Source organism: Sander vitreus, chromosome 5 (assembly GCF_031162955.1).
Source record: "Sander vitreus isolate 19-12246 chromosome 5, sanVit1, whole genome shotgun sequence".
Lineage (NCBI taxonomy): Eukaryota > Metazoa > Chordata > Actinopteri > Perciformes > Percidae > Sander > Sander vitreus.
Window position 1 is genome coordinate 12,242,700 of NC_135859.1, and position 25,694 is coordinate 12,268,393.

Here is a 25,694-nt window from a genome sequence, read left to right on the forward strand (position 1 = left end):
TGTTTTTATTGTTGTGTGAGAAAAAGTCTGAAAACAGCTGAACTCTGAGACGTGAACAGTTTCTAAAGATAATGTTTGCCTGAGGCGACGTTCCTCCTGTCGTACCACACGCAGAGTCATCTTGGTGTGTGTGTGTGTGTGTGTGTGTGTGTGTGTGTCAGAGGTGATACTAGATACTGCAAATGAGATTCTTAGTGTTCATGATAACCAGCGACAGTAAACACAGCAGCTCAGCTGTATATTATATATATATATATATATATATATATATATATATACATATATATGTATATATATATATATATATATATTTGGAGGTATGTAGGTATAAGGAATAAGGTTTTGATGAGGAATAAAAATGTGTGGAAAATAAAAAAAGACTATCTCTGGTTTGATCCTTTTTCTAAACTGTCCATCATGCATCTGACTCTTATTTTAAAAAAAAAGGATTGTACAACTGATGAAAGGAAAACCTTTTTATTTTTATTAAAACAAACCAAGAACATTTACAAAATGATGAAGGAAAGGTTTAAAGAAGAATAATAGCAGTCACTCCACTTCCTGTCTCCCAAAACTGTCTCTAGGTGTCTCCTGGTGTCTCCACTGTCAGTAAGCTGTCAGTCTGCTCTCCAGAGCCTCAAACACAGAGTGAGGATCCTGATCAGCATCAATATGATATGCATCTGGATACACAGACTGTACAACACACACACACACACACACACACACACACACACACACACACACACACACACACACACACACACACACACACACACACACACAGGATGATGTCAAACATGAGGGAAAGGTGCATTTGTTGGGGACTATTTTCAGCAGCACATTAATCCACATTTGGTGCTCTAGTTAGTATTTGTGGCAGCAGGATAATGTATGTTAGCCTAGTCCTACCAGACTAACTATGTACATTTCATTTGTACAGAGAGTCTAGCCACTGTCCATTGACAAGTGTTAACTTCCTTGAACTCTACTCTGTTGAAGTTTAAAACTATTGGATCTGCCCAAAGCCACTCTGGATCTGCCATAACCAATCGCTAACGTTTGGTCGTGACCATAGACTGTATATAAAATGGACCAACAGATCCCGTTGCTCTGGACGGAGACCAGTGAAGGATATTAGAAGCACTTTTCCGGTGAGCGCCGAGCGTTACTGCGCAGCCTCCAACTGAAAGAGACGACGTAAATGTGACGTGAGCAACCTGTCTGAAAGTTGGAAGTCTTCTGGTAGCTGTGCCGAGAGAAATCTCAATCATTCCGAATATTGCAGAGATGGAGAGCGTAGGTATATGTAAGGAGATAACATGGGCACAGGCTAATTATTGCTAACTAAAATGCTAGTTAACATTAGTAATTAAACTTAAACAGCTAATGTAAGTCGAAACTGCCTGCGAGCTTCTCCTGTACTGTACGGTAATTCCTCTACTATGTGACAGTAAGTCCCGTGGTTATGACACAATTGTTAGCCTATTTTTACAAAAACGTCTGCTACGGGGCCATAACGTGAGATACAAGGTAATGGAGCCTTTTATACATTGTCGTGTTTCTTTAGAAATAAACAATGGACAAATAAAGTCTTTAAACGCTTCAGCTGTAAAGTTATTCGCTGTCAAAGTGATGTCAAAATGAATGGCAGTCAATGGGATGCTAACGGGGGGTGAGTGCTTGTTAGCATCAAAATGGCGCCATAGGAGGTACGCGTTGTGAGGAGAAGCTTACCCCCTTGGTCGTGACCTCGGCTTAGCATCGCTAGCGTTAGCCTTAGCCAACTCTTTCACCACTAACGGAGCGAGCTGGAAAATCTAACTGTTCCCGAACCCCGTGGGGAGGAGGGCCACAACATCATGGCCACCAACAAAACTCAGCATAGATTGTTCTTGCTCGGGCTTCAACTTCTGGTTATTCGGCAGCGTTGCCACAACGGACCGAATGGCTTCGCTCGCATCTTTCTCCGCCGCCATTACGGAACTACAACTCAAACTAGCGCACAACCTCAACATCATCGTTCTCAGCCACTCCCTCTGTTCGCTGAATGGACAGGTAAAGATTGGCCAGAGAAAACCCGCGAATATACCACAAACCCAGACGGAGTACTGAAGGAAAATGAAAATTGAGCGGAAGTACGCAGGTTAAATGTATGTGGGATTGAGTCCAAATAAACTACTAAAATATAACAGGCTGTGATGCACTGACAATACTTCTTTGAAAATATCTTCACTGTTGGTTTGAGTCGTAAATTACTAGTTCTAGAAGGCGTGGACCTCTCCAGTTGCCTCTCTGTCAGCCCTGGAAAATGTGAGCTGAATTGTCTTTCTTTTAAACAAATTTTAGTTGTGCATGATGTGGGTCATGTGACGTTGGACGGTGATGTCATGTGGCTATAAGTCGCTCATCAGGATCGGAAAATCAACTTTCCAGTTTCCTGCCGACTCTACTAACCTCCTGCTAACCTCCTGCGCACTCTGCTAGCCTGGGCTAGTAAGCCAGCTGGCTGATCAGGTTTTTAAATGTAAACACCATGGAAAAGGTGGAGAAAATGAGCTCAAGTTAGCAAGACCATCTCTGCGGCCATCTCATGAATACGAATTGGCATCTCAGCAGTCTACTGCTAACACTGCTAGCATGGCCGGTGAAGGTTTTTCAAATGTTGTAAATGAGTAATCACAGAGGAAAAGGTGAAGATGGCTATTATATATCAGATATGACCTATGGCTACGATCCCGACTACGTAGACAAGCAAGACCATCTCTGCGTCCATCTCCATTGAGGAATTGAACACCGACTGTTACTTCCCTGCTGGGCATCTAGCTACACAGTGTGCAGGTGTTGGACGGTGAGCTGGGTGGCCTCTGTGCCAGCATTGGTTTCCATCGGGATGTTGGGAGCTGTGGTGTCCTTTCACAGAGAATTGGCTGGATCCTGGAGTGCCAGTGCCATTCAACCGGGTGACTCTCTTTCTGCGTGCCGATCTAACGGACACATTCTGCTTTATGATGACTCATGCACAAGTTGAAGGAGCTGATTGGATAACATTTCACTACAATTGTACTTTGTATGATTTCATGTGACAAATAAAATGTATTGATTGATTGATTAAACCAAGCATCAACCTCTGGTGCTGAAAATGGCAGTTGATTGAGTGGCCACATGAAGCTGGCTCCATATGGGAGTCAATCTTCATAAACCCCCATTTAAAGATTCCCAACTTTACAGCAGAATTAAACATGTTTACAGCCTGGTTATATAGTCAAGCCTAAAGTTTTGCACAAGTAAGGCTGTGAGTGACAGGGGGCTTCTATCACAGATAGCGAGCATAGACTTTATTGAGCCCGCCTTAGCACCATCCACACGCCACCTCTTTACCCCTTTTTGGATTAGCCGACGTCAGGCACTGCCAAGTTGGCAATGGACAGAGCTACTGGGAGCCGCCCACTTTGAGCTTCATTTTGGCTCTTCAGAAACCTATGAGTGACGTCACGGAGACTACGTCCATATTTTATACAGGTGGTGGTCTGAACATGAAAATCATACAGCATATAAGCAGAGTCTTACTTTACCACTTATTCTATCTTTGTGAGAACCAGCTTGAATTCTGGACAGAAGAGTGGTTCTTCAGAGCGTTCAGGCTGTGTGTGTGTGTGTGTGTGTGTGTGTGTGTACCTGCAGGGCAGCAGTGTGTATCCTGTACTGACTCAGTTTGTGTGTTACAGTGTCTGTGCTGTCCTCAGGTCTGGTCTTCAGTCTGTTCTGGACCTCAGAGCTCGGAGCCGGTCGAGTCATAGCGTGGAACCTGCAGGAGGAAATATAATATATCTACAAATATATGATGTATACACATTTATACCTTCACAACATAGTTATATGAATTATATGTTGTATTCAATCCAAAGACGGTATTTTATTGGAAATAAATGTCATCATGTCTGCTGCTTCGTTTTAGACATATTTCACCAAAATGAATCCTGAGCCAGGTTTAAATCTTTATGTATAAATAAAGCTCTGTGTGTTTAAACTAAGTTGGGTCAGTTAACTGGTTACACTGGTTGCACTGACCTCTCTCCACTGACTGGATCTGTAGCTCTGAGAGTGATTCTCTCCAGACAAACATCATCTGTCAACTCCAGGAAGAAAACTCTGAGAGGAGAGTCAAACAGGGGTCATACAGAGGTCATACAGAGGTTATACAGAGGTCAAGTCAAGTACATTTTATTGGTTCTAGTGCAGTGCCCGTTGAAAATGTGTGTTACGACCTTGTCTTTTTGAATTTTATTTCTTTTAAAGATTATTTTTGGGGCATTTTCAGCCTTTATTTTTGACAGGACAGCTGCAAAAATGAAAGGGGAGATGACATGCAGCAAAGGGCCACAGGTCGGAGTTGAACCCTACCTCTACCAACTGAGCTATCTGGGTGCAAACGACCTTGTCTTTTGAGTAGTCGTTTGTTGATATATCAGTTTATTGTCTTTTGAGTAGTTAGCTGGTTGAGAAATACTGACATGTGACATTAGGGGCAGTGTAAGGCAGATGTGCAGGTTCGTCAGAGTGATTTATGGGGAGATGATGATGGAGATTCATTGAAAAGTTTGAGGAAACAGAGGCGGAGGGCTTCAAGCGGGACCAACACTACACCACAGACACGCTGAAGAAACACACTGGGAGAAAGACTGTTCAAATGGAAAAGACTTTCTGGTTTCTGGTTTTTCCACAACCAGTATCAGCCGTTTTCCGACCATGACACCATGCAGCTCTGGGTGAGTCAAGCTTGACACCATACAACCTCTTTAGAAATAGGGAAGACCTACACTCACTCAGGCAAGTTAGCCCATCCTCACATTAAATATGACAAGGAGACAGGGGGGATTAGAGTAAACCTTTAGCAGCGGCGTTTTGGTGTTTAACGAGCCCGTAACAACGTACCTGTTCTGGCCTCCAGTATTGCTGCTAATCCTAACAACTTCACACTTGACAGTGAGCTTCATTGGGTCCTGAGCAATACACCTGCCATTACATAGTTGTGTCCCCTAGCATTTGCTAACAGCTAGCTATTTGGGACCAGGCTATTTGTAGGATGAAGACACTGACAACTTTCTGCATCGGGTTTAGCCCTAAAAGGAAAATTGTCATTGTGGATATCTGAAATGTTTTTTTTGTTGTTTTTTTTTTACCAGGAATAATTGAATTACAGATATCTGCAATACATATCCAGTCTACCTATTAATTCTAAAAATGGCTTGCCATGCTCAGGACGAACAGACAGGAAGTAGATATTGTGTGTACTAGCCTGGTCCTACCAGACTCTCGTATATTTCATTTGTACAGAGCGTCTGGCCACTCTCCATTGACAAGTGTTAACTTCCTTGAAGGCGGGTACTCTGTTGAAGTTTAAAACTATTGGATCTGCCCGGAGCCACTCTGGATCTGCCATAACCAATCGGTAACGTTTGGTTGTGACGTCGGCTTAGCATCGCTAGCATTTGCCTTAGCCAACTCTTTCACCAGTAACGGAGCGAGCTGGAAAATCAAATCCTTCTCAGCCACTCCCTCTGTTTGCTGATTGGAAAGATTTGACCGGAGAAAACCCAAGAATATACCGCAAACCCAGACGGAGTACTGAAGGAAAATGAAAATTAAGCGGAAGTACGTAGGAGGGCGGAGCCAGGCTATGTGTGTACAGAATAACCAACAGAATAAAATTACAATAACGACAATTCATATGACAAAATGAAACATAGAATGTGAACATATATGAATTATAGATGCCATTCAGAGGTCATCTCCCATTCAGCAGTGGGAAAGTGCCGCTTGCCACGATTATTAAATTTTTCAGATGATGTTCGTGTGTTTCAAGCGGAAATAAATTCTTTGTAAACATAGGTCACAAGAAGCTGCGGGTGTTCTCTGGTCGCACTTCGCTGCTAAAAGTTCAACTAACTCCAACGTTTAGTTTGGACGCCGCAGCTAAGAGTGGCGGCCGCAGTTTTCCATAGACATTGCATGGCGGCTCACCACAGGCCACACTTCGCCACTACTTGGTATGTCTTTGGCATAACTCTTTCACAGAGAGAATCCTGAATATTTAAAGAGTATTTGTATTTAAAACAGTGAATGTGCAGCAGCAGGGCCATTAGAGTGAATATTTATACTGCAGCATCAAATATTCATCAGCACTCAAAAACTATGTATGTGTGTGTGTGTGTGTGTGTGTGTGTGTGTGTGTGTGTGTGTGTGTAGAATAGACATCATTACAGACAGACATTAGTGACCTGTCACACTGTTAAACTGTAGTTATTGTTCTGTTTTTAGAGTTATGATTAGCTTAATGTGTGTCTGATTATCTAACAGAGCTGTAAACCTTCTGACTGTATACATGGTGACTGTAAAACAGTCTTCTGTTCATTACAGAGGCACGTGGATGTAACTTCAGTTCTGTGAGTGTGTAGTCCACCATCACTCTGTGTCTCAGAGTAAATGAATGGATGTAAACACAGCCAATGTAATTAAAGCAGGATTCATCTGTCAAGTGTTGATATTAACAGGAGAAATCAGACACTGAGCTACAAATCAAAACCTGCACCACAGGTATCTACAGTGGACTCCTGTTAACACATTCCCTTCACTTCAGCTTAAGACACCATATGGATATCTTATCTGGATGACATCTGTAGGTGGTCTGGCCCACACTGTCATCAGATCTCAGCCTGGTGTAACTGGCACCTGTACACTGGCTCCATCTTTTAAAATCTGAGGAAGCCAGAAACTGATGCTACAAATAAGTCATTCCTCTAAATCCCATACAGCAGCGCCACTTCAGGAGACTCTGCAGGGACCGCGATGACATGCACAACTGAGCCCATGAAACCAAACCTCAACCTCAACCTAACCACCTTCCTTCCTTAAAATAAACCTGTGTGAGAGGTTTTAAAGCCTTCACACAGGGACAATCCCACTCTCTCTACCTCTAAAAACGTTCTCAGAATCAGCCTAATTGACTATGTGTTAACATTTTGACTCTCAGTTTTAAGTTTCTCTCAGTGTTCTGACACACTGAACATTTTACAGGAAGATAGGCACACAGACAACTAGGGTAACAAAGCCAGACAGAGACAGGTAAAAATAAACATAGAGCTATTATGAACATACAAGTAGGTGAAAAGCAGAACTAAGGAGTCTCCAGACAGCCCAATGACCAGACCCCACACCAGATCAGAGCCCAAAGTCTCCGGTGATGCACCAGGGGCTCGGCTGTTAGCTCCCCCTCCAGGTCAACCTGTAGAGCTCTCCGTCTGGTTCCTGACCCGGGATCGATGTCACTCCAGAGGCCCGAGCAGGAGCTGCTGCCCCAGGCAATACAGCTCACAGCTCACAAGGGAAACAAACCTTTGGACTGTGCGGTAATTCATATAAAGGCATCAGCATATTCTGGACCTCAACAACCACAACAGGCTCAATGAGATCTTGACAGGGCTGCAGTAGTAGTAGTAGTAGGGATGGCAGTAGTAGTAGTAGTAGTAGTAGTAGTAGTAGTGGTAGTAGTAGTAGGGATGGTAGCAGTACCTGTTGGGCTGCTGGGACTCCTGCTGGCTCTTGGCTTGCTGCAGGTCGCGGGGGAAGCCGTGAAGGATCCAGCCTCTGCAGCTGCAGTCTATTCGGCTCAGACGTTCCTCCAGAACCTGCAGCACCAGGGAGTCTGGAACTGCAACAGCAGGTTCATCAATAATCAATAATCAGTAATAACAACAACAACAACAACAACAACAACAATAGTATTTAAGAAACAGCCACTCAAACGTCTCCAGATGCATGTTGGCCTACGTGCAGCTCGGTGAAGCATGTTTGAGTCGGACTTCTTCAGTGGTACAACTTGTCTGGTGTAACTAACTACGTGGGTTAGTTAACATGAACAACAACAGGACACTCAGCAACATTTCCAGTATGAACATAATTATCTTTGTATCAGAGGTGGAGAACAGCAGCATCTCAGAGTGTTTCTACAGCGTAAACACTGATTATTAAACACAGCTGCTGTGATCAAACCTCTCATCTTAACACACACACACACACACACACACACACACACACACACACACACACACACACACACACACACACACACACACACACACACACACACACACTGCTGTCACACGATTCACTGTGGAGGACGTTGAAGAATGAAAGCGATGGAGGAGAAGGAGTGTGTGTGAGTGTGTAAGGGTACGATGAGTTAAAACCCCCAGGGGCTGCTGGGATACAGACAGGAATCAAACTGTTTTATTTCCACTTGAAACCAATCAATCTGTAACATATACTGTGTGTGTGTGTGTGTGTGCATGTGTGCGTGCGTGGTTACCTGGCCTCCCATCATCCAGGTATGATTGGATCTCGTCTCCCAGAGCTGAACCATCAGCTGCTACAGACCTCAACAGCTGACCACAACACACTGACAGACAGACAGACAGACAGACAGAGATGTTTAGTTCTGACTGAAGGTCGTCTGTGTGAATGTGAAAGTTACTTTTTCTCTAAACACTAATGTGAAGTCGGTTATGACACAAGCTTTGGAAAAAAAGTGTTTGCATGTGAAACTGCTCTTTAACCCACACCTGCATTACCTGGTAGCTTACAATCATAAATCAAACGTTCAATCCATGAATACTTGTATCATTTATTAAAATCTGAAACACTAGGCTGTAACAGTAAAGTTTTTGCCGGCAAACATAAAGAGACTCGACCCAGTTAGCAAGAGATCAGCGGTCTGTGTTCAGTCTGTTGTCGACATGTCGCTCAGAATGTAAATGAGATGATTTAATGGAGATGAATTAAAAGATGAAACTGATTTCATGGAGCAGAGACAGCATGGAGGATTCTACTGTCCGGATGCTGATAACAGTGAGTGGTGGCTGTGTGTGTGTGTGTGTGTGTGTGTGTGTGTGTGTGTGTGTGTGTGTGTGTGTGTGTGTGTGTGTGTGTGTGTGTGTGTGTGTGTGTGTGTGTGTGTGTGTGTGTGTGTGTGTGTTTAATACCATCCACCATCTTGTATTTCTCTGACAGCAGTCTGGCCTGATGACTTTTCCCCGACCCCGGTGGACCCAACAAGAGGATTCTGGGAGTTATAGAGCGACGACGAGTCCGGACAAAAGCCAGCACTGACACACAGACATACACACACACAAACAAAACATCTGACCATAAACAGGAAGGCTAAAGAGCTCTGAAACTGAACCCTGAGGGACGCCAACATATTGTATCAGCTTGTGTCTTGTATTTTTTGTTTTGTCTGTATTTTCTTGTTGAGTTCTGAGTTTTGCGTTTTAATGTATGTAACTATTGTTGAGTTTGTGTTTTGTACTATCTTTTATGTATTTGTTGTTGAGTTTTATGTATTTTAAAGGCCCATCTAGAATTACATATATATATATATATATATATATATATATATATATATATATATATATATATATATATATATATATATAACTAATTGCAAATTAGTTTAGGCTATAAATGCTGTGTTGTGTGGCATAGGTTTATGCTACAAATAAACATTAAAATGAAATAAATATCAATACAGTATTATTCTGATTATAAGTGGGAGTGATGCATCATAATAAACTACATTACTATAATATAATAATATCATAGTATAGGGTATGGTCAGATCCCTTTCTTGTACAAAATCCAGTACTAACAATGTGCAGGTCTGTTTAAACAAACAAATACATGCTGATACCAGAGGTCTATGAAGGTAAATTTAGTATAATGTACATTCCCATACACGACCGTGGTTAATGAGGGTGTATGTGAGTGTCTGTACCTTGTTGGTAGATGTCAGTGTGTGGTTGGTCAGCGTTGATGATCTTCAGGACGTGCTGATAGGCTGAGCTCAGACCTGTGGCCTCACAGCGGTAACGCTGCAACTCAGCCAATCGCTGCGTCTCTGACGGGCTCCGGCCCTCCTCCAGACGCTGAGCGACGGTGTCGTCGACCGGCCAGATGAAGGTCCGATGGTAAACGTCTACAGACAGGAAGGGATGTTATGAGTAGTGGTAAAGCTTTAACTGTTCACAAGTATTGTTTGTTTCTTTATGGATCTGATTGGATGGGTTTTACAACATCAGTATTGGGGCTGTAAATGTTATTCTCATCCTACAGATCCTGTTGAAACCTCAGCTGACTGATCTTTATCTTTTATCTTGCTATGTGCTAATTTTGTTTTATTTGGTGCAACAGTCTTCTAAGGCCACGTCCACACGTACCAAAACAATCTTTTTTTCCCCCCTGTCTTCCCTGGCATCGTTTCAAGAATAGTTGTGTCTGAACGGATCCATTTGTAAATGACTCAACACGCTACTTCATATTCCAGGCCTATAGGTGGCGCCGTTTCTGGAAAAAAAAACGGAGAAGAAGAGGTGGAGCATGCACATAAAGCTTGCGCGCTGTATACAAACAGCCAGTCGAAGCCGCAAGGGCAGCGTTTTCGAATTTTTTCACCCTGGGACCAGGTTTCAAAAAAGTGCGTCTTCAGGCAGTGTGTTTACAGGATTCGTTTGGACGATCGGCCAAAACGATGCAAAACATATGCGTTTGTACCAAAAAGCGTTTCCGTGTGGATGGTCCCTAAAATTAGAGCACAGAGATCATAGTAAACTCCACTTTCCATGTTGGACCTCTCAGTCTGTTTGAAGGCAGTGCAGTTTGTTGGACTGAACTGGACTCACCTCCTGTCAGTGGGTCGACCAGTTTCCCCTGACTCCTCTCCAACAACACATCATCAGGAGCCTCCAACACCACTACAAACATAAACACACACACACAGTATGTTTCAGTACATGCAGTACGTGTGTGTATACATGAACTCTAAGTTGATAGTTTGTTCTCACCAACATGTTCGGGGATGACTCCGGCCTGCTGGAGACTTAGAGCCTGCAGACGAGTCTGAGGGATTCCCTCCAACACCCAGCCCTGTAACACACACACACATACACACACACATACACACACACATACACACACACACACACACACACACACACACACACACTTTATAGTTAGATGTTTAAAGCTGACATTTTTACGCATTTTAACGTTACCATTTTAACCCGGTGTGGATAAAAACAGAATGTGATTCAAATAGTCAGCTAATGTGCTAGTAAAGATTAGTGTTTTATATTTAGTGATGTTATAAGTGACATTATGTAACTTTTTTAACCCTGAAATAACAGCTTAAAAATATTTTTGATGCTACTTTGCTACTTGTAATAACGACAATGGCGCCTCTGTCATTTCCACTGTGTGCCTCAAAAGACCTGTTCTCGCATTATGTATTTTTGGTGGGCGTGTACAATCTCCCCGAGAAGTGCTGTGACACTTTACGGCACTACCACTGATTTTGGTGAAACTGGATGGCGAGCTGGCCATCTTGCTGTTGGACTAGTAAGTAATATTAGCTGGCTTGCTATGTCTTGTGTTGTTGCACCTGCTTGATGTTTGGCTGTGTTAGCAAAGTTGTCAACTCTCTAGTTTTTGAACTGCAAAACATGTTTTTTAATTACTATATTTGATGCATATGTTGCATACTGTAATTGCAACTCAATCATCTCCATGACAACTCCATCTCCTGAGGAAGACCCTGGGATGAGGCTGAAAGCTTTGGAAACACCAAGTAAGTGAACATTGTGTTGAGAAGTTTTTTGTCTAACAGTCGTGAGTATAAAGATAATTGAAGTTAGACAGACAGACAGACAGACAGGTTAGTATTTAATGTGACAGGATGAGGTGGGGTCCTGATGGGAGCTGTCAATCATGCTCATCTCCTACAGACGATTAACACACAAAACACACACACACACACACACACACACACACACACACACACACACACACACACACACACACACACACACACACACACACACTAACCCCTAGTGTGTGTGGAAAGTTTAGCCTGCGGCCAAAAACAACCATTAACAGATGAAAGTAGCTGCTAATCACACATCCACACAACCACACACACACACACACACACACACACACACACACACACGCTGAACACTTCTGCTAAATGCTAAACGTCAAAGCTAAACGTTGAAGGCTGGAGACTGAAAGAAGCAGCTGTTTGTAGAGTTTAGAGGAAAAGAGGAAAGCTGAATGCTGGTTTACTGCTGATCACTGAGAGGCTGCTCAACACACACACACACACACACACACACACACACACACACACCCCCCCCCCCACTGACTGAAGGGAAGTATGAAGGAACAGAGGTAGAAGAAGAAGACAAAGAGATGGCAGACATGTTTGTTGTTGTAACTAAACCTTGAGTCTCAGAGGGGTTCACTGAAAATAAATCTTCGTCTTGTAGGTTTCATCGATGTTATGTGAAACCAATTTAAACAGTAAACTCAACTTTGAGAACTCATCTGATCCCAAAGCAGTTTCTTCTTTAACTGTGACTGTGTGGAGGTTTGTTTAATGCAAATTGTCTTAATCACACGGCCCAGATTTAAAAGAAAAATGTCAGCCTGCAAAACTACACTGTACAGTAAGCTGTAGTGCAGATGATCCTCTGTTTGGTAGCTGATGAAAAGGATCTATTGTGTGCTGTATAGCGTCGAAGATGATGTCACGGCAGTTTTACTTGGCACCGCTATTACAATAATCTTAGAATCCCACCTACATTAACAAGGTACTATCTGCAGTGGAAAACAAAATTGAGAAAAAGTCTGGTAAAAACATTTGGTACAAAAAGTGAGCAAATGACTACCAGAGGAACCACCAACAGGACCCCTAAAACCCGTTCAAAGACCACTAGAACCTCATAAAGAAGAATTAAAGTGATAGTTTGGATTTTTTCAAGTGGGGTTGTATGAGGTACTTATTCATAGTCATTGTATTACCTACAGTAGTTTCAGTAGGCTTCCTACGTTCCTACTGCCATTCAGTCTACCTCTGCAAAAGTTCTTCTTCTGTAAACTCTGGTCAATAAATCCTCTTATCTCCACAGTGAACGTCATTTGCGGTCACAATTACTCAATTTATTTTCTTGTATTTGTTGTCTCCTCCATAAATGGCTGACAGTCAGACCCAAACAGCAGATCTGCTGCGTAATACAGTGTGCAGCACAGTTGTGCTTACAGTATGACTAGGAATATGGAAGTTGAGAAAATGTAGTGCCAAGGGAAAGGCCTATCTGACGGCAAGGTAAAGCAGTGAAAATATTTTAAATATAGCGTACACTTAAACTGATATAGATATTTTTAGGTGGTCCTTTTTTTAGATAGCTAAAATAAGCTTAGCTGCTGCCCCTGTCCACAGCAGTACAGTACATTACTTATCTTCCGTGTTGGTACTTGTGCCTGCTTCTCTCACCTGGGGGTCTGCAGACCCTCATCTACTGTAGGTATGTAAGTACCTCATTAGTAACTTCCTCCACAGCGTTGCGGAGGAGGGTCTGGCTAGTCCACACAGCATTCCGGGATGGGAGAAAAACGTGCTCTGGTTTATTGGCATTTCTTTAAACCAATCACAATCGTCATGGGCGGCGCTTAGCGCCGGACGGAGCAAAGGCGCCTCTGCAAAATAGCCTCGGGAAGGAACTTGTACGTTCAAAAGTAGTTTTAGTCGTGCAACAGAAAACTCAGATTGGACAGATAGTCCAGCTAGCTGTCTGGATTTTCCCTGCAGAGATCTGAGGAGCAGTTAACCATAGTCCTCAGAAATCCACCGGAGTTTAAAATGCCAACACAAAGAAAGCGGAAGGTGACGGACATCCATCCGAAATAAGGGACATCTGCCAGAATTTCCAGCAGCACCTGAACAATGCCGGAAATGAAACATCGATATAGACTAGTACCTCATAAAAACCCACTTCAAAAGATCTAAACTATCCCTTTAAAACCACCTAAATGAACTCTAGACTCTATCTCCTTCAGAGTATCATGTTGCTACACAGGTTTCCCCTTTAGTTATATTTTTTTTTTACAGTGTACCAGCTGAGCTTTTAGTGTGAAGATATTTGAACAGAGGCCAGACCTTCAATCAGACAGATAAATGCAGTTGTGTTGTTGTTGTTGTTGTGTGAGTGTTGTCGACAGCAGCTTCACTTTCTTTAATTCTCCTAAACTGATCAGAAAGCAGCTCTCGGTGTCCTGATGAACGCTGACAGGAAACAGGACGTGATGCTAATGAGGAGCAGCAGAGAGGACGAGCCCGAGTGAAAATAACACGTGTGATGTGACAGCAGCACGTCTGTTTGATCAGCCGATCTCTGGGGAGACACGCCAACACGCTGCTCGGCCTGCTGGGAATCGTAGTACGACACAGCAGCGACCAGAGCGCTAATTATTATCATCACAGCAGCAGATCAGAAACAGAGACAGTCACAGAGAGAGAGCGAGAGAGAGAGCGAAAGGGAGACAGTCACAGAGACAGATCTGATCAGCAACATCTTACTGAGTGATTCAACCGTGAACAGCTCTGTCCAGTCTAAGTCTAAAGGTTTATCAGACACGAAAACTGAGCACAGGTTTATAATACTGGGAAACAGGATTTAGTCACAGAGACGTCATTGTATCTAACATGTCCACCATCAGCAGTCTAGGCAGACTAAGTCATCTAACAGGAATGTGTACTGCGCCACTGGTTAACACCTTGGATACCGTTAAATTATGTTGATGCAAAAGTTCAAAAAATTCAGTTTATTTTCTTGCTTTGGGGCATTTAAAGCCTGTTAGGTAGTAATAGATGACAGGGTCAACATCTTATTCCAAGCCTGAGTGTTTCCCAGCAGCCTCTGAGTCAGGACCAACACAGACGTCTGACTGAGACGAAGTCTAGAAAAGCACTTTACAAATAAAATGTATTATTATTATTATTATTATTATTATTATTATTATTATTATTAAGGAGGAGGCTGTGATCGTTGACGCGGTGCTGATGGAGGTCTGAACACAATCTTACCCTGTTGAAGGAGTCGATCTCATTCAGTCTCTGTTGGACCAGTCTGACCAGCAGCTCAGCAGGAAGCTCCTGAACGAACACAGACAGACAGACAGACAGACAGACAGACAGACAGACAGACAGACAGACAGACAGACACACACACACACACACACACACACACACACACACACACACACACGGTGTTAGTAAATGTCTGTCAGTGGTTCAGACAGAAAAAAGACTGTGTGGGTCTAAAAATGTACGAGGCTGAAGAATAAAAGTTTCATTGGGATGACATTTTGCTCTCTATGTGAAAGAAGTATTCAGTATCTTACTGCAGTAAAAGTACTGTGAAAATACTCTTCTACAAGTAAAAGTCCTGCATTCAAAACCTTAAGTAAAAGTATGTATCTGCCTAATGTAGTTAAAGTACTGTAGCGTCGTCCTGTGAGAACCATGTATCTCTAAAAAAAAAACAGCTTTGCAACGATGCATTTTCTAGCCGATCCAAGAGACTTTTTTAAAGAGTTTATTTAGCTTAAAGTTAGGAGAACTGTCTCAACGCATAAGGAATCACAAACATTCAAAATCAAAACTGGTTTTCACTGGACAGAAGGGGGTTGAAAAATACTAATCATACTAAAATACTCAAGTAAAGTACAAGTACCTCGAATTTGTACTTAAGTACAGTACTTGAGTAAATGCACTTTGTTACATTCCGCCACTGTTATTAGTTCATCCTGGTGGGAAGCACAGACTTGCACTGGTGACTCCTGCTGGTTGGCCGAGCCTCCTGTATGTACACTGTATATACATGGAATGGAATGTAAGCATGAGAAGGTCTGGAGGTCCACAGAGGGAGAGGGAAACTCTGATTAATCTGCTTATGATCAGCTGTTTTAGGTGTCTACATGACATCACAGCCTGACAGCAGTGTGTGTTGGCTGGAGCTTAGAGGTGAGATCATCACACTCTGCTCTGATCTGTCGGTTTGGACTGAAATATATATATATATTTCAGTCAACTTCAAACATGATTACTTCAGACTCTAAACTCCAGACTTTCTGCAGGGCTTTAAACGCATCGCCTTCAGATTTGAGGTGAGCATAAATAAATGATCACCACAGGTGTAACAGGTACTGTGTCTGTGTCTGTGTGTGTGTGTGTGTGTGTGTGTGTGTGTGTGTACCTGCTCTTTGAGTGTGTATTGGTGTGCCTGTACACTCAGCTCTGATTGGCCCTCTAGTAAACTATGTATGGACACATGGACAGCTCTCAGCTCAGCACTCAGCTTTTTGGCCTAAAGGATGACAACAACCACAGAAGAATAAGTGATGACATGAACTGTGTCTCATTCACTGCTTCCCTCAGTAGTTTACTCTTAAAGGCTCGTATACACTAGACGCAGCCCAGCTGGCGCGTACAAATGTGACGTCATGGGATCGCCGTGACTATTTATACCCGCGCTGGTGCTCGCGACACTAGTTGCAGGCTTCTCCTGAACAGAGGTGGTGCTAATGAGCAAAGGCTACCGACGTTGCTCTTTCTACGGACTAGAAGAAGAAGAAAAATGTAAACAACGGCAGAACTGGCAGCAGTATTGCCGTCAATGCTTCGATTTGATTGGATGACCTACTTGGTCGGATCAAGCCTTTCATTCACCATAAAAGAACTCATCTTAACCCAGTAAGTTTACAAGAGAGACTTGCAGTCACTCTGAAAGTCCTGGCATTCGGTTGTCGGCGAACTCGTTCAGGCCTCCCGTTTCTGCTTTGTGCGCCGGCAGGATATTACGTCATTTTGACATCACGATGTTGCGCACGCCACCTTGGATGCGTCTAGTATAATTCACGTTTAAGGCTTCTTGATGCAAAGCTTTCTGACATTGGAGGACAAAGAAGCTGGATGGTAAACTCTCACTGGGTGAGCTCTGAGCTCAGTCTGCACATTGTCAGACCCAACTAACTCTTTTCATTAGTCTGATGTTAGTTTGGACACTGAGAGATATAATGTTAAACACACACGATCATCCCAGCAGAGAAAACTGACTGATAAAACTCACCACTGTGTGCTTCCCAACAGCAGGAGGACCGAGCAGCAGGACCCTGGGAACTGACAGACAGGCAAAAAGAGAGAGAGACAGACAGACAGACACACACACATATATAGACAATGTGGTTCTATGTCTACAGACATCTTGATAACAGTAAACTCAACTCAGGACAGACAGGGAGTAGAGTCACAGCCCCATCTAGTGGCCGCAGAAATGTTTGATTCGTCTCTCATCCGTTTTTTTATATGGACATGGACAGAGATTTTAACATTTAAAGGGACATTTGAACTCATCACATACAGTATATAGTCCGAATCTTTCCGACCGGAGGGAATTTTGCAGTTCATAGAACATAACGTTCCTAGAACCCTTTTTTTTCTTGTGTTCCGACTGGACCAATTTGGGGATTATTAAGTTCCTCTGACCGCAGTTCCTGTAACTCTTTCAGCTCCTACTTCAAGGCAGGGTCTTTCCCTTTTCCGCATCTTTTTAATATTGTATTAATTTCACTGTTTAGCATGCCTTCTACTTTTGTAAACAGGCCTTAAGTTTATCTTTGCACTCTAAAGTTTGCTGTGTTGTGTTTTACTTTGATATAAATACAATATTTAATAGAAAAGTGGGTTACTACAGTTATTTGTACATGCACACATTAAGGTAGGCCTACCTGCTTGATTAAAAATAGCTGCAGCGGGTTAAATGGCTGTGGTATCATAACAAAATATTGTGGTGGTTAGATGGCTGTGTTACAATAACAAAATATAATAAATCTTTTGTGTTCACACAGCCTTCTAATCACCTTCTACCCCTCCTCCCAGTTCCTATGGCCACTTGGCCAGTGCAAATGGTAAAAAAACGGTTTTGGGTGAGAGTAGTTAGTAGAACTGTGTAGAAGTGGACTGTTCCTATAACTACGTTCCTGTAACTACTTGGTCAGAAAGAGGCTATAGAGACCAAACAGCATCAGGCAGGAGTGTGAGCCCTTAATACTAATAATGTCCCCCCAGATAAGAACTACTGTCTCTCCAACAGCTGGATGTCAGGTGTGTTGACTTACTGTTCACGCTGCTTCTCCGCAGCAGACTGATCAGGTAAGTGATCGGATCTTCAGGCTGATCAATTAACAGACTGGACAGCATGCTCTGAAACACGCACACACGCGCACACACACACGCGCGCGCGCACGCACACACACACACACACACACACACACACACACACACACACACACACACAGCCTCAGTGTAGTCTGATGCATTTAGCAAGCTAAAACCTGCAGAACGGTCCTTTCATACCTGCTCCAGGTGGAAGATGTTGTGTTTGTCAGCGTAGACGGACATCTGAGGAGGAATCCTCAGGGGTTTCACAGTCTCATCCATCAGGATGAGAAGGAGGAGGATGGATGGATGAGGATGGCAGACACTGATGCTTTTATTTCCTGAGGACCATGAACACAATACATTTAGCTAGAAACTGCAGCACAGCGCCTAACTGCAAACTTTCCCCACATTAAGATCCTGAAACTGGATTTAAAATGTACTATTTTGAGATACGTGTACTTGAGTATTTCTCTGCTACAAATACTTCTACTCCACTAACGTAACATATCATCATTCTCTAACTAAACATTGACGTTAACGTTACATCTAATCATTAAAATGAGCGCCACCTTTACCAGCTGCAACAACAAAGTGATCAACACATCAATGCAATTATACTTATATATTTATATTACTCTGCATAATAATATTTTTTTACTTTTGGTACTTTAAGTACATTTAGATGAAGATACTTCTACCTGTATTTCTACCATAGATATAAAACAGAAATGCTGAAATTTCTGCTAGCGTAACATTACCGTGTCTTTGTTGATTATGGACAAAGAGGAAACCGTAGAAACAAACGTTAAATGTTACAAATAGTATTACATCGGTAGAAAACTCCTCTAGTTAGTTGTAGAACACATGTAGCTAGCTAAACACCTTCTTACCTGCTGTTTATTGAGTCGGTTGCTAAGAAGCGTTTGCTTGTTGTTAGGGAAGAACGTCATCAGCGCGCGTGCGGGGCGGAACCAGCCTTCACAATAAGAGACATCAATATGGAGACATCTGACTGCAGCAACCAAAGGATGTTGGGATGTAGACCTTAAATAGCTAGCTAGCTGTAATATGCTATTGAAACTTGTCATAGAAGAGATATGTTTCTGGGTTTCTGGTTTCATTTAAATAATTTAACATTCAGTGTGCACACACACACACACACACACACACACACACACACACACACACACACACCACACACACAGTACTGATAACAAAACAATACTTTTTTAAATAGCCAGTGGGGAATGTAACTAAGTACATTTTCTCTATGTACTTAAGTACAAATTTGAGGTACTTGTAGGCCTACTTTCCATTTACAGCTACTTTCTTCTACTCCACTACCAAAAAGTACTACTTCTCCACTACTATCAAAAAGGGACATATTGTACATATTACTTCACTACATTTATCTGATGTCTTAGAGTACTAGTTCTTTTTCAGATTACCATTTTACATAAAGAACAGATAAGGTTATACAATTGTTAGAAATTAAACTAGTGGTTTTCCCAATCTAGTGGAGTGTATAGCAGCTCCACAAAAATAATGTATCCTCTAAACTTCACGTTTCATTTCAATAACTTCAAATTATCAATATTGCAAAAGTTATAATAGCAAAAATGAGAGAAAAAGTCCAGAAAGTGAAAATAGATGTGTATCACAGTACTAGAACATAGTTTCTTCTTCTTCTCTCCCATTAATCATCTGACGACCCCTCAGATTTATCTGGTGACCCCTTGGAGGGGCCCGACCCCTAGGTTGGGAACAACTGGACTAAACTAGAAAACTGTATATACAGTAGTTAAAAGTAGCTCCACCTGGAGCAGCTACAACAGTAACATGCTGCTCTAACATTGATGCCTCAGTATTAACTCTCTAAATCTAATGTCACATAGAATCAGATAGCAGTCACAGACAGAAAGACATTTTACTGCACTACGTGTACTTTTACTGCACTGCATTTACTGTTACTTCATGAAGCTGAGAATAATTCTGTACTTTAACTACATGAAGCTGATAATACTTCAATTTTACAGCTGTTACTTTGTTTACATGAAGCTGAGTACTTGCATACTTGTACTGTTGATACTTTACCTACATGAATCTGATGACAGTTCTATACTGTGACACGACATTTAATGTCAGTTTTAGATCCACTCGTCTACAGACATTTTGGTCCAAACCAGAGAAACGTTCAATCTCTAATCACTAATCAGGAAAGACAGACCTGCAGAGATTTTAAAAGTCTTTATTTCTAGTGTTCACAGTTTAACATTTGTCTCCAAACACACAAGCATAGCTGTTTCCTGACAGCAGATCTCTGAAGTAAACAGAGCAACACTGCTGGGGACAATTACCATGTTGAGTTGCTAAGAAAGAGAAGAAATCACCCAAATGAGATCATTAGAGACTCTGATCAATTCAGGTTTAATCAGCTGGATTGAGTCCTGCAGAGGACAAGAGGAAGTCTTTGGTCTGTCTGTAAACTGAAGTTTACATCCTGAACTGAAACTGATCCTCCTCAGTTTTTGGTTTAAAAGGTACGGTTTAGAATTTTTGGAAATAGTTATTATAATAATATATAATACTAGTTTATTCTCTTTCTTTCTTTCTGAGAGTGAAGTGTTTAGATATATATCAATATCATATCTCTGTAAGAAAATAGCTGAAGTCAGGACACGGTTAGCCTAGCTTGGCATAAAGACTGGAAGCAGCAGTTTAACAGTATTTCCCAAAATGTTATTCTGCTAAGCTAGACTAAACCTGTCCTGGAGCTGTCTCTGTAGTAGACATCTGACTCTGGCATCCTGAGCTGTTAACCTGAGGAGATATTCTTCCCAAAATTAAGGAACATTTATGTCAGTTTACCCGCTAATTATTCAATCATAATAAGATTAAGGCTGATTACTGCAGCTGTCGCCCTGACGTGTCACCCCAGACTTTTCTATGATCACACCAAACTGGGTGTCTTTACCAATCATTTGAAAAAGAATTCTAAGTATATAAGAAAGAAGATTTGTGGGATCTGAATGGCTGAATTTCAGATTTAAGAGCCATAAATTGCTGACAGTCTCGAGAGGAGAGGCCTGATGGTTGATAGACGAATAAATTGGCATGTCAGCATGTAAACTGAAAATATTAAGGACCAAAAACTAAACCCTGAGGAGCCCGACAACTAATCATCACCATTGTTAATGTGGGTTGATCATGTTGATCTGTGTCTGAAGTGGGCAGCTGTTTGCTAACACGTTAGCCACAAAAACTTCAGAAGAGGCTAATATGTCAGATATAGAGTGCTGCAGTATTTGTTTTGGCCAACAATGAAGTATCACCCTGGTTCCCTGTACAAAAAGCCATGCGATTTTTCCATTAGATGTTGGCTAATTACAGAATATTCACAAAAACGCATAGACTTTGAGATGAGGGAAGCAGAGTGCAAACATGCAGCTAACTAATTTCAGGGTTATAGGACTCATCCTGCAGCACTCTATTGTGGCAGCCGGAGGCAGAAACCTCCATCTCCGTCCTGACTCAGGTGAGTTTGTACACTCAGGTGTGCAGACACATTACAGTAGAAACAGTAGAGTACAGCAGCTGATGTACAGCTTGTTCTGCTGCCCTTAGTGGGCAAATAAAATAGTGGGAATAATCACAACAGTAGGGTTACTCATTAATCGATTAAACTAAAAGTCAGATTCTAATTTAGTGTTTTGATGATGCTATAGCATGCGTCATTTTTGGGCGACAGTGTGGCAGTTTCATATGACAGCTGACATTGCATGATAAACATAGCTGCTGTTAGCTTCCTTGTAAATTCATTCAACACTAAAACACAGAATTCTCTGTTTTTCTTCCCTTATTTTTGGCTTTAATAAGTTTTTTTCCTAATGGTGACTACAAGTCCCTCCAGACAAACCCAACTATCAAACTCATTGTGTAGACTCAGGACCTTCAGTCGCAGCACAGCCGAGCAAATAGATCATGAGAAGAAATTATGTTAATTTGTAATTTATTTATAGGTCAAGTGTATTTTCAGTGGTAAAATATTATTCCTATCATCCCTAATGCTTCTTGTTTGTTAGCTAACAAGCTAATGTTAGCTTTGTTAATGTTAAAGCTGTAATGTAGCTCATATCTTGTGTCGTTAAATATCATGTTGCAAACAAAACATTTAGTGTGAAAATCCAGGTTTATTCATGTAATGTATCAATGCACTATCAATTAGTTTTGTCGTATTTAGCTGCTGTGACATTTTCGGTTGAGTTTGTGCTAATGTAATTTAGTTTTTAGAAAGAAGAGTTTTTACCATGTTATGTTGAATTTAATGCGTTCTGTAGAGCCATAAATCAAATGTTAGCGAATAAAGTTCATTATTAACCGTTGAAACGGCAAAAATATCATTAACAAGTCCACTTAGTTTCTTTTTGTGGCACTAGCAATAGGAATTAACTTAAACAGTTTAAGAAACTCTTAGCTAGCTTATAAGCTACTTTTAGCACAACTTGCCACAGCTGTTGATTATCACTCTTGAAAGCTTATGCTTATGTTTAAAATGGAGGAAGGAATCTTAGTTGCGTTGAATCATTTAATACAAACCTGCTCTGCTGGAGTACAAACTGCTATTGGATCTCTCAAATAAAGCATGAAGCCTAGCATGTTAGCAGTTAGCTCAAGCTTCTAGAAGTATAATAGAGCTAAACTTGTTCTGCCTTTTTTTGTCTTTTATTTATGTTTTTTCAAACATATTCTGTTCACTGTTAGATAAGTGCTGCTGTATATTAGTATACTTTATTATTTTTCATATTAAGGGCGACTGAAGGTCCTGATGTGGGAAAGATCAGATAGTGATTGTGGACTGTTAGCAGTAGCCTGCTAACACCTGGAGCAGCTGATCTAATCTTCACCTCCATCTGACCCAACCTCCCTTTATCGCTCCCTCCTTCCATCCATCTCTCCAGCCCTCTGTCAGCCCTCGGTCAGTCCTCTGGCACTGTCTCATCGTAGTCCATGATGCTCAGTTCGTGAATCCTCTGTCGCACAGCGGGCGTCAGGTCTGCAGGGGGTGCTGGAGGTCCAGGGGAAGGCAGGCTGTGAGCTGAAGCCCTGCTCCGGGGGGGCTCTGTCTGATGTCTCCCTGCGAGGAGAGCGGCCTCCTCTGCCTCCTGACCCAGAGGAGGGCTCTCTGGCTGGGCCTCCTCATCCTCCTCTTCCTCCTCCTCCTTCTCCTCTTCCTCCCCCTCCTGTTGCTCATCCTCCTCCTGGCTGTGATTGGCTGTTTTGAACAGCTGCCGTGCATGCTGCTCCAGGAAGGAGCCAACAGCCAGAGGAGATTCGATCGGGGAGTGGGAAAGGGGGGAGGAGGAGCAAGAGGGGAGGTGCAATGGGGAGGTGGAGAGGGTCTCCACACCTCCGTTTATTATACTAACACAAGAAGAAGAAGTGGAGGGGTGGGGCTTGCCCTGAGGAGCAGGAAGGGCGACGCTGCCGCCATTTGGCCTGAGAGCGAGAAAGATGACATCACATGAACTTTTAAAAAGCCTGTCTCTTTACAATTGCAGACCTTTCTAAGCTTTCTTTTTTAGTTGGGGTTAGGGTTAGGGGGTTAACCCTATCCCCTAAACCTAATCCTAACTCTTTACACCGTAATTTCCCATTTTCTTTTGGGATCAATAAAAAAAACAAAAAACGATCTATCTATCTATCTATCTAGCTAATGCTTTAGAAAAGGTTGTAGCAGATCAACTGCTAGCTTTTATTCATTCTGGTTTAAGAATAAAACAGAGTACTGTAAATGGTCTTTTTTAGGCCTAAACGACTTATTGCTGTCAGCCATAATGCTATTCTTGTTCTCCTGGATCTACGTGCAGCATTCAATACCATTGACCATGATATCCTCGTGGACCGTCTTGACACATGGGTGGGTATCAGTGGCACTGCCAACAATGGTTTAACCGACTTAACAGACAAACAGTGTTTCTTTTGCACCAGGACTGTCACTGGCTCACTGCCTCACTGGTTGCTAGCTCTCACTCACTGCCAACTACACATTCACTCACTTACTACACTATACACACTCACATACCCACACATTTATACTACAGCTCTTTCAACCTTTAGAGTATTTATATTTATACCACTGTCTACATTACAAATTATTATCAAATACTGGATCTATAGCATATACACTGTATTCATATCATACCTCCAGCTGTCATTCTGTATATAATATTTACTGTAAGCACAACTTGCACTTACACTTTCTGCACTATTTCTTTTTATTACACGGCTTTGTTGAATACTCGATTCTGATTGGTCAATCACAGCATTCTAAGGTCTGTTACCACACCGCCGGAACGAAGCGCAGATGCACCTGGTGGATTATAGGGATCAGACTGGTTTACCTGATGTCCTGAGGCCAGCTGTGTGTGTGTGTGTCGTTGTGTGTGTCCAGGTGGATCTGGCTGTACAGGTGAAGAGTCTCCGTCTGAAGCGTCTGGGTGACTCTCCTCAGAGCGACACAGCGATTCTCACAGGCCGACAGCTCGGCTCTGACACACAAACAAAATAACAGGTCAGTGAGTGTGTTTACTTGCAAACTACTGCTCTGGTTTTGAGTCTTATAACGTCTACGTGGAGCATAAAAAAACTGGCAATTTATCTCCCTGTGTAGGATCATAACAGTCCTCAGGTGTCAGATTGTGTGCCTTTATCCCTGAACACCTCAGACACTCATTTCTATATGAACTGAAACGTGATCAGATGTTTACAGGCCACAGTGTCTTGGTTTTATCAAAATACCCCAGGTAGCTTATTCAGGTTTCTCAAAACCCGGATATGATGTTTATATGCTCTCATAACCAGGAATTATTCAAACACACTCAGTAAAACAAAAACAGACTCTTTTATTCTGAGTTGTTATCTGAAGTTAGTGATGTCTGAAACTCTTTAAATCCAGTGCTCACATGAAACCTGGATTTCTTGAGGCTCAGTTTAGGTTTGGTTATTCTGTGGCAACATCTTGTCTCCATGTATGACCAGAAAGCACACTGACTGTCTGTAGATGATATACATATTTCTCCAGGACTCTGACCTGCTCTGGGCCTTTGTGTCCTCCAGAAGTTTCTTCTGATCCAAAATCAGCTGCTCTTTCTTGGCCAGCTGGTTCTCCAGCTCTGCTATCCTGTAATTGGCTGCTTCTAGCTTCTGTCTCTGCTGGACGTCACTGTCCTTTAGCCGCTGGTGCTCTTTACCCACACTGCACTGCAGCATGAACACCTCCTAAACCGACACACAGACACACAGACACACACACACACACAGAGACAACACACACAGCTTCAGTCACTGAAACACACTGACAACTCAGAGAAGCATGGTGGTTCTTAAACACCACACGTATCACCTGTCACTTAGATTATAATATAATCCTGAATCTCATTTAGACTCCAAACATATCTTTAATTTCTCATTCAAGAGCTGCTTTATCTCCTCTGGAGGTTTGAAGTCAGCTCATTCTATTCCCTGAACGCCCAACGCTCACTTTAAAGAAGGAAAAGCAGGTCTACTTTGTTGAGAACAATTT

At 42.2% G+C, this 25,694-nt stretch overlaps 2 protein-coding genes across 3 annotated transcripts in view; both read right to left on the bottom strand.

The window, feature by feature from the left end:
* Positions 1–528: 528 nt before the first annotated feature.
* On the bottom strand, positions 529–19,044 carry ak8 (adenylate kinase 8). The gene is made up of 15 exons (XM_078249684.1): positions 19,003–19,044; positions 18,308–18,450; positions 18,070–18,154; positions 17,022–17,071; positions 16,149–16,259; positions 14,978–15,046; positions 10,899–10,980; positions 10,737–10,808; positions 9,833–10,033; positions 9,042–9,164; positions 8,369–8,458; positions 7,573–7,711; positions 4,072–4,152; positions 3,679–3,808; positions 529–696 (listed from the first exon to the last, which is right to left on the bottom strand). The coding sequence occupies exons 2-15, from the start codon at positions 18,389–18,391 to the stop codon at positions 607–609; spliced, it is 1,407 nt and encodes a 468-aa protein (XP_078105810.1). The 5' UTR covers positions 18,392–18,450; positions 19,003–19,044; the 3' UTR covers positions 529–606.
* A 2,460-nt stretch (positions 19,045–21,504) lies between these two features.
* tsc1a (TSC complex subunit 1a) overlaps positions 21,505–25,694 on the bottom strand; it is a 19,350-nt gene continuing 15,160 nt past the window's right edge. For both annotated transcript variants that reach the window (XM_078250410.1, XM_078250409.1), the window contains exons 20-22: positions 25,203–25,390; positions 24,514–24,660; positions 21,505–23,608 (exon numbers count right to left, since the gene is read on the bottom strand). In XM_078250410.1, the coding sequence (XP_078106536.1) occupies positions 23,089–23,608; positions 24,514–24,660; positions 25,203–25,390 (855 nt within the window). In that variant the 3' untranslated portion in view covers positions 21,505–23,088. The remainder of the gene's footprint in view (positions 23,609–24,513; positions 24,661–25,202; positions 25,391–25,694) is intronic.

What these genes read in the sequence shown, in the direction of transcription:
- ak8 (XM_078249684.1), bottom strand. Translation starts at nt 18,391, where the DNA reads ATGGATGAGACTGTGAAACCCCTGAGGATTCCTCCTCAGATGTCCGTC. An exon ending in ACATCTTCCACCTGGAGCAG is followed by an intron (nt 18,155 to 18,307) that starts GTATGAAAGGAC and finishes TGCGTGTTTCAG; the next exon opens with AGCATGCTGTCCAGTCTGTT. An exon ending in AATACACACTCAAAGAGCAG is followed by an intron (nt 15,047 to 16,148) that starts GTACACACACAC and finishes GTGTTCGTTCAG; the next exon opens with GAGCTTCCTGCTGAGCTGCT.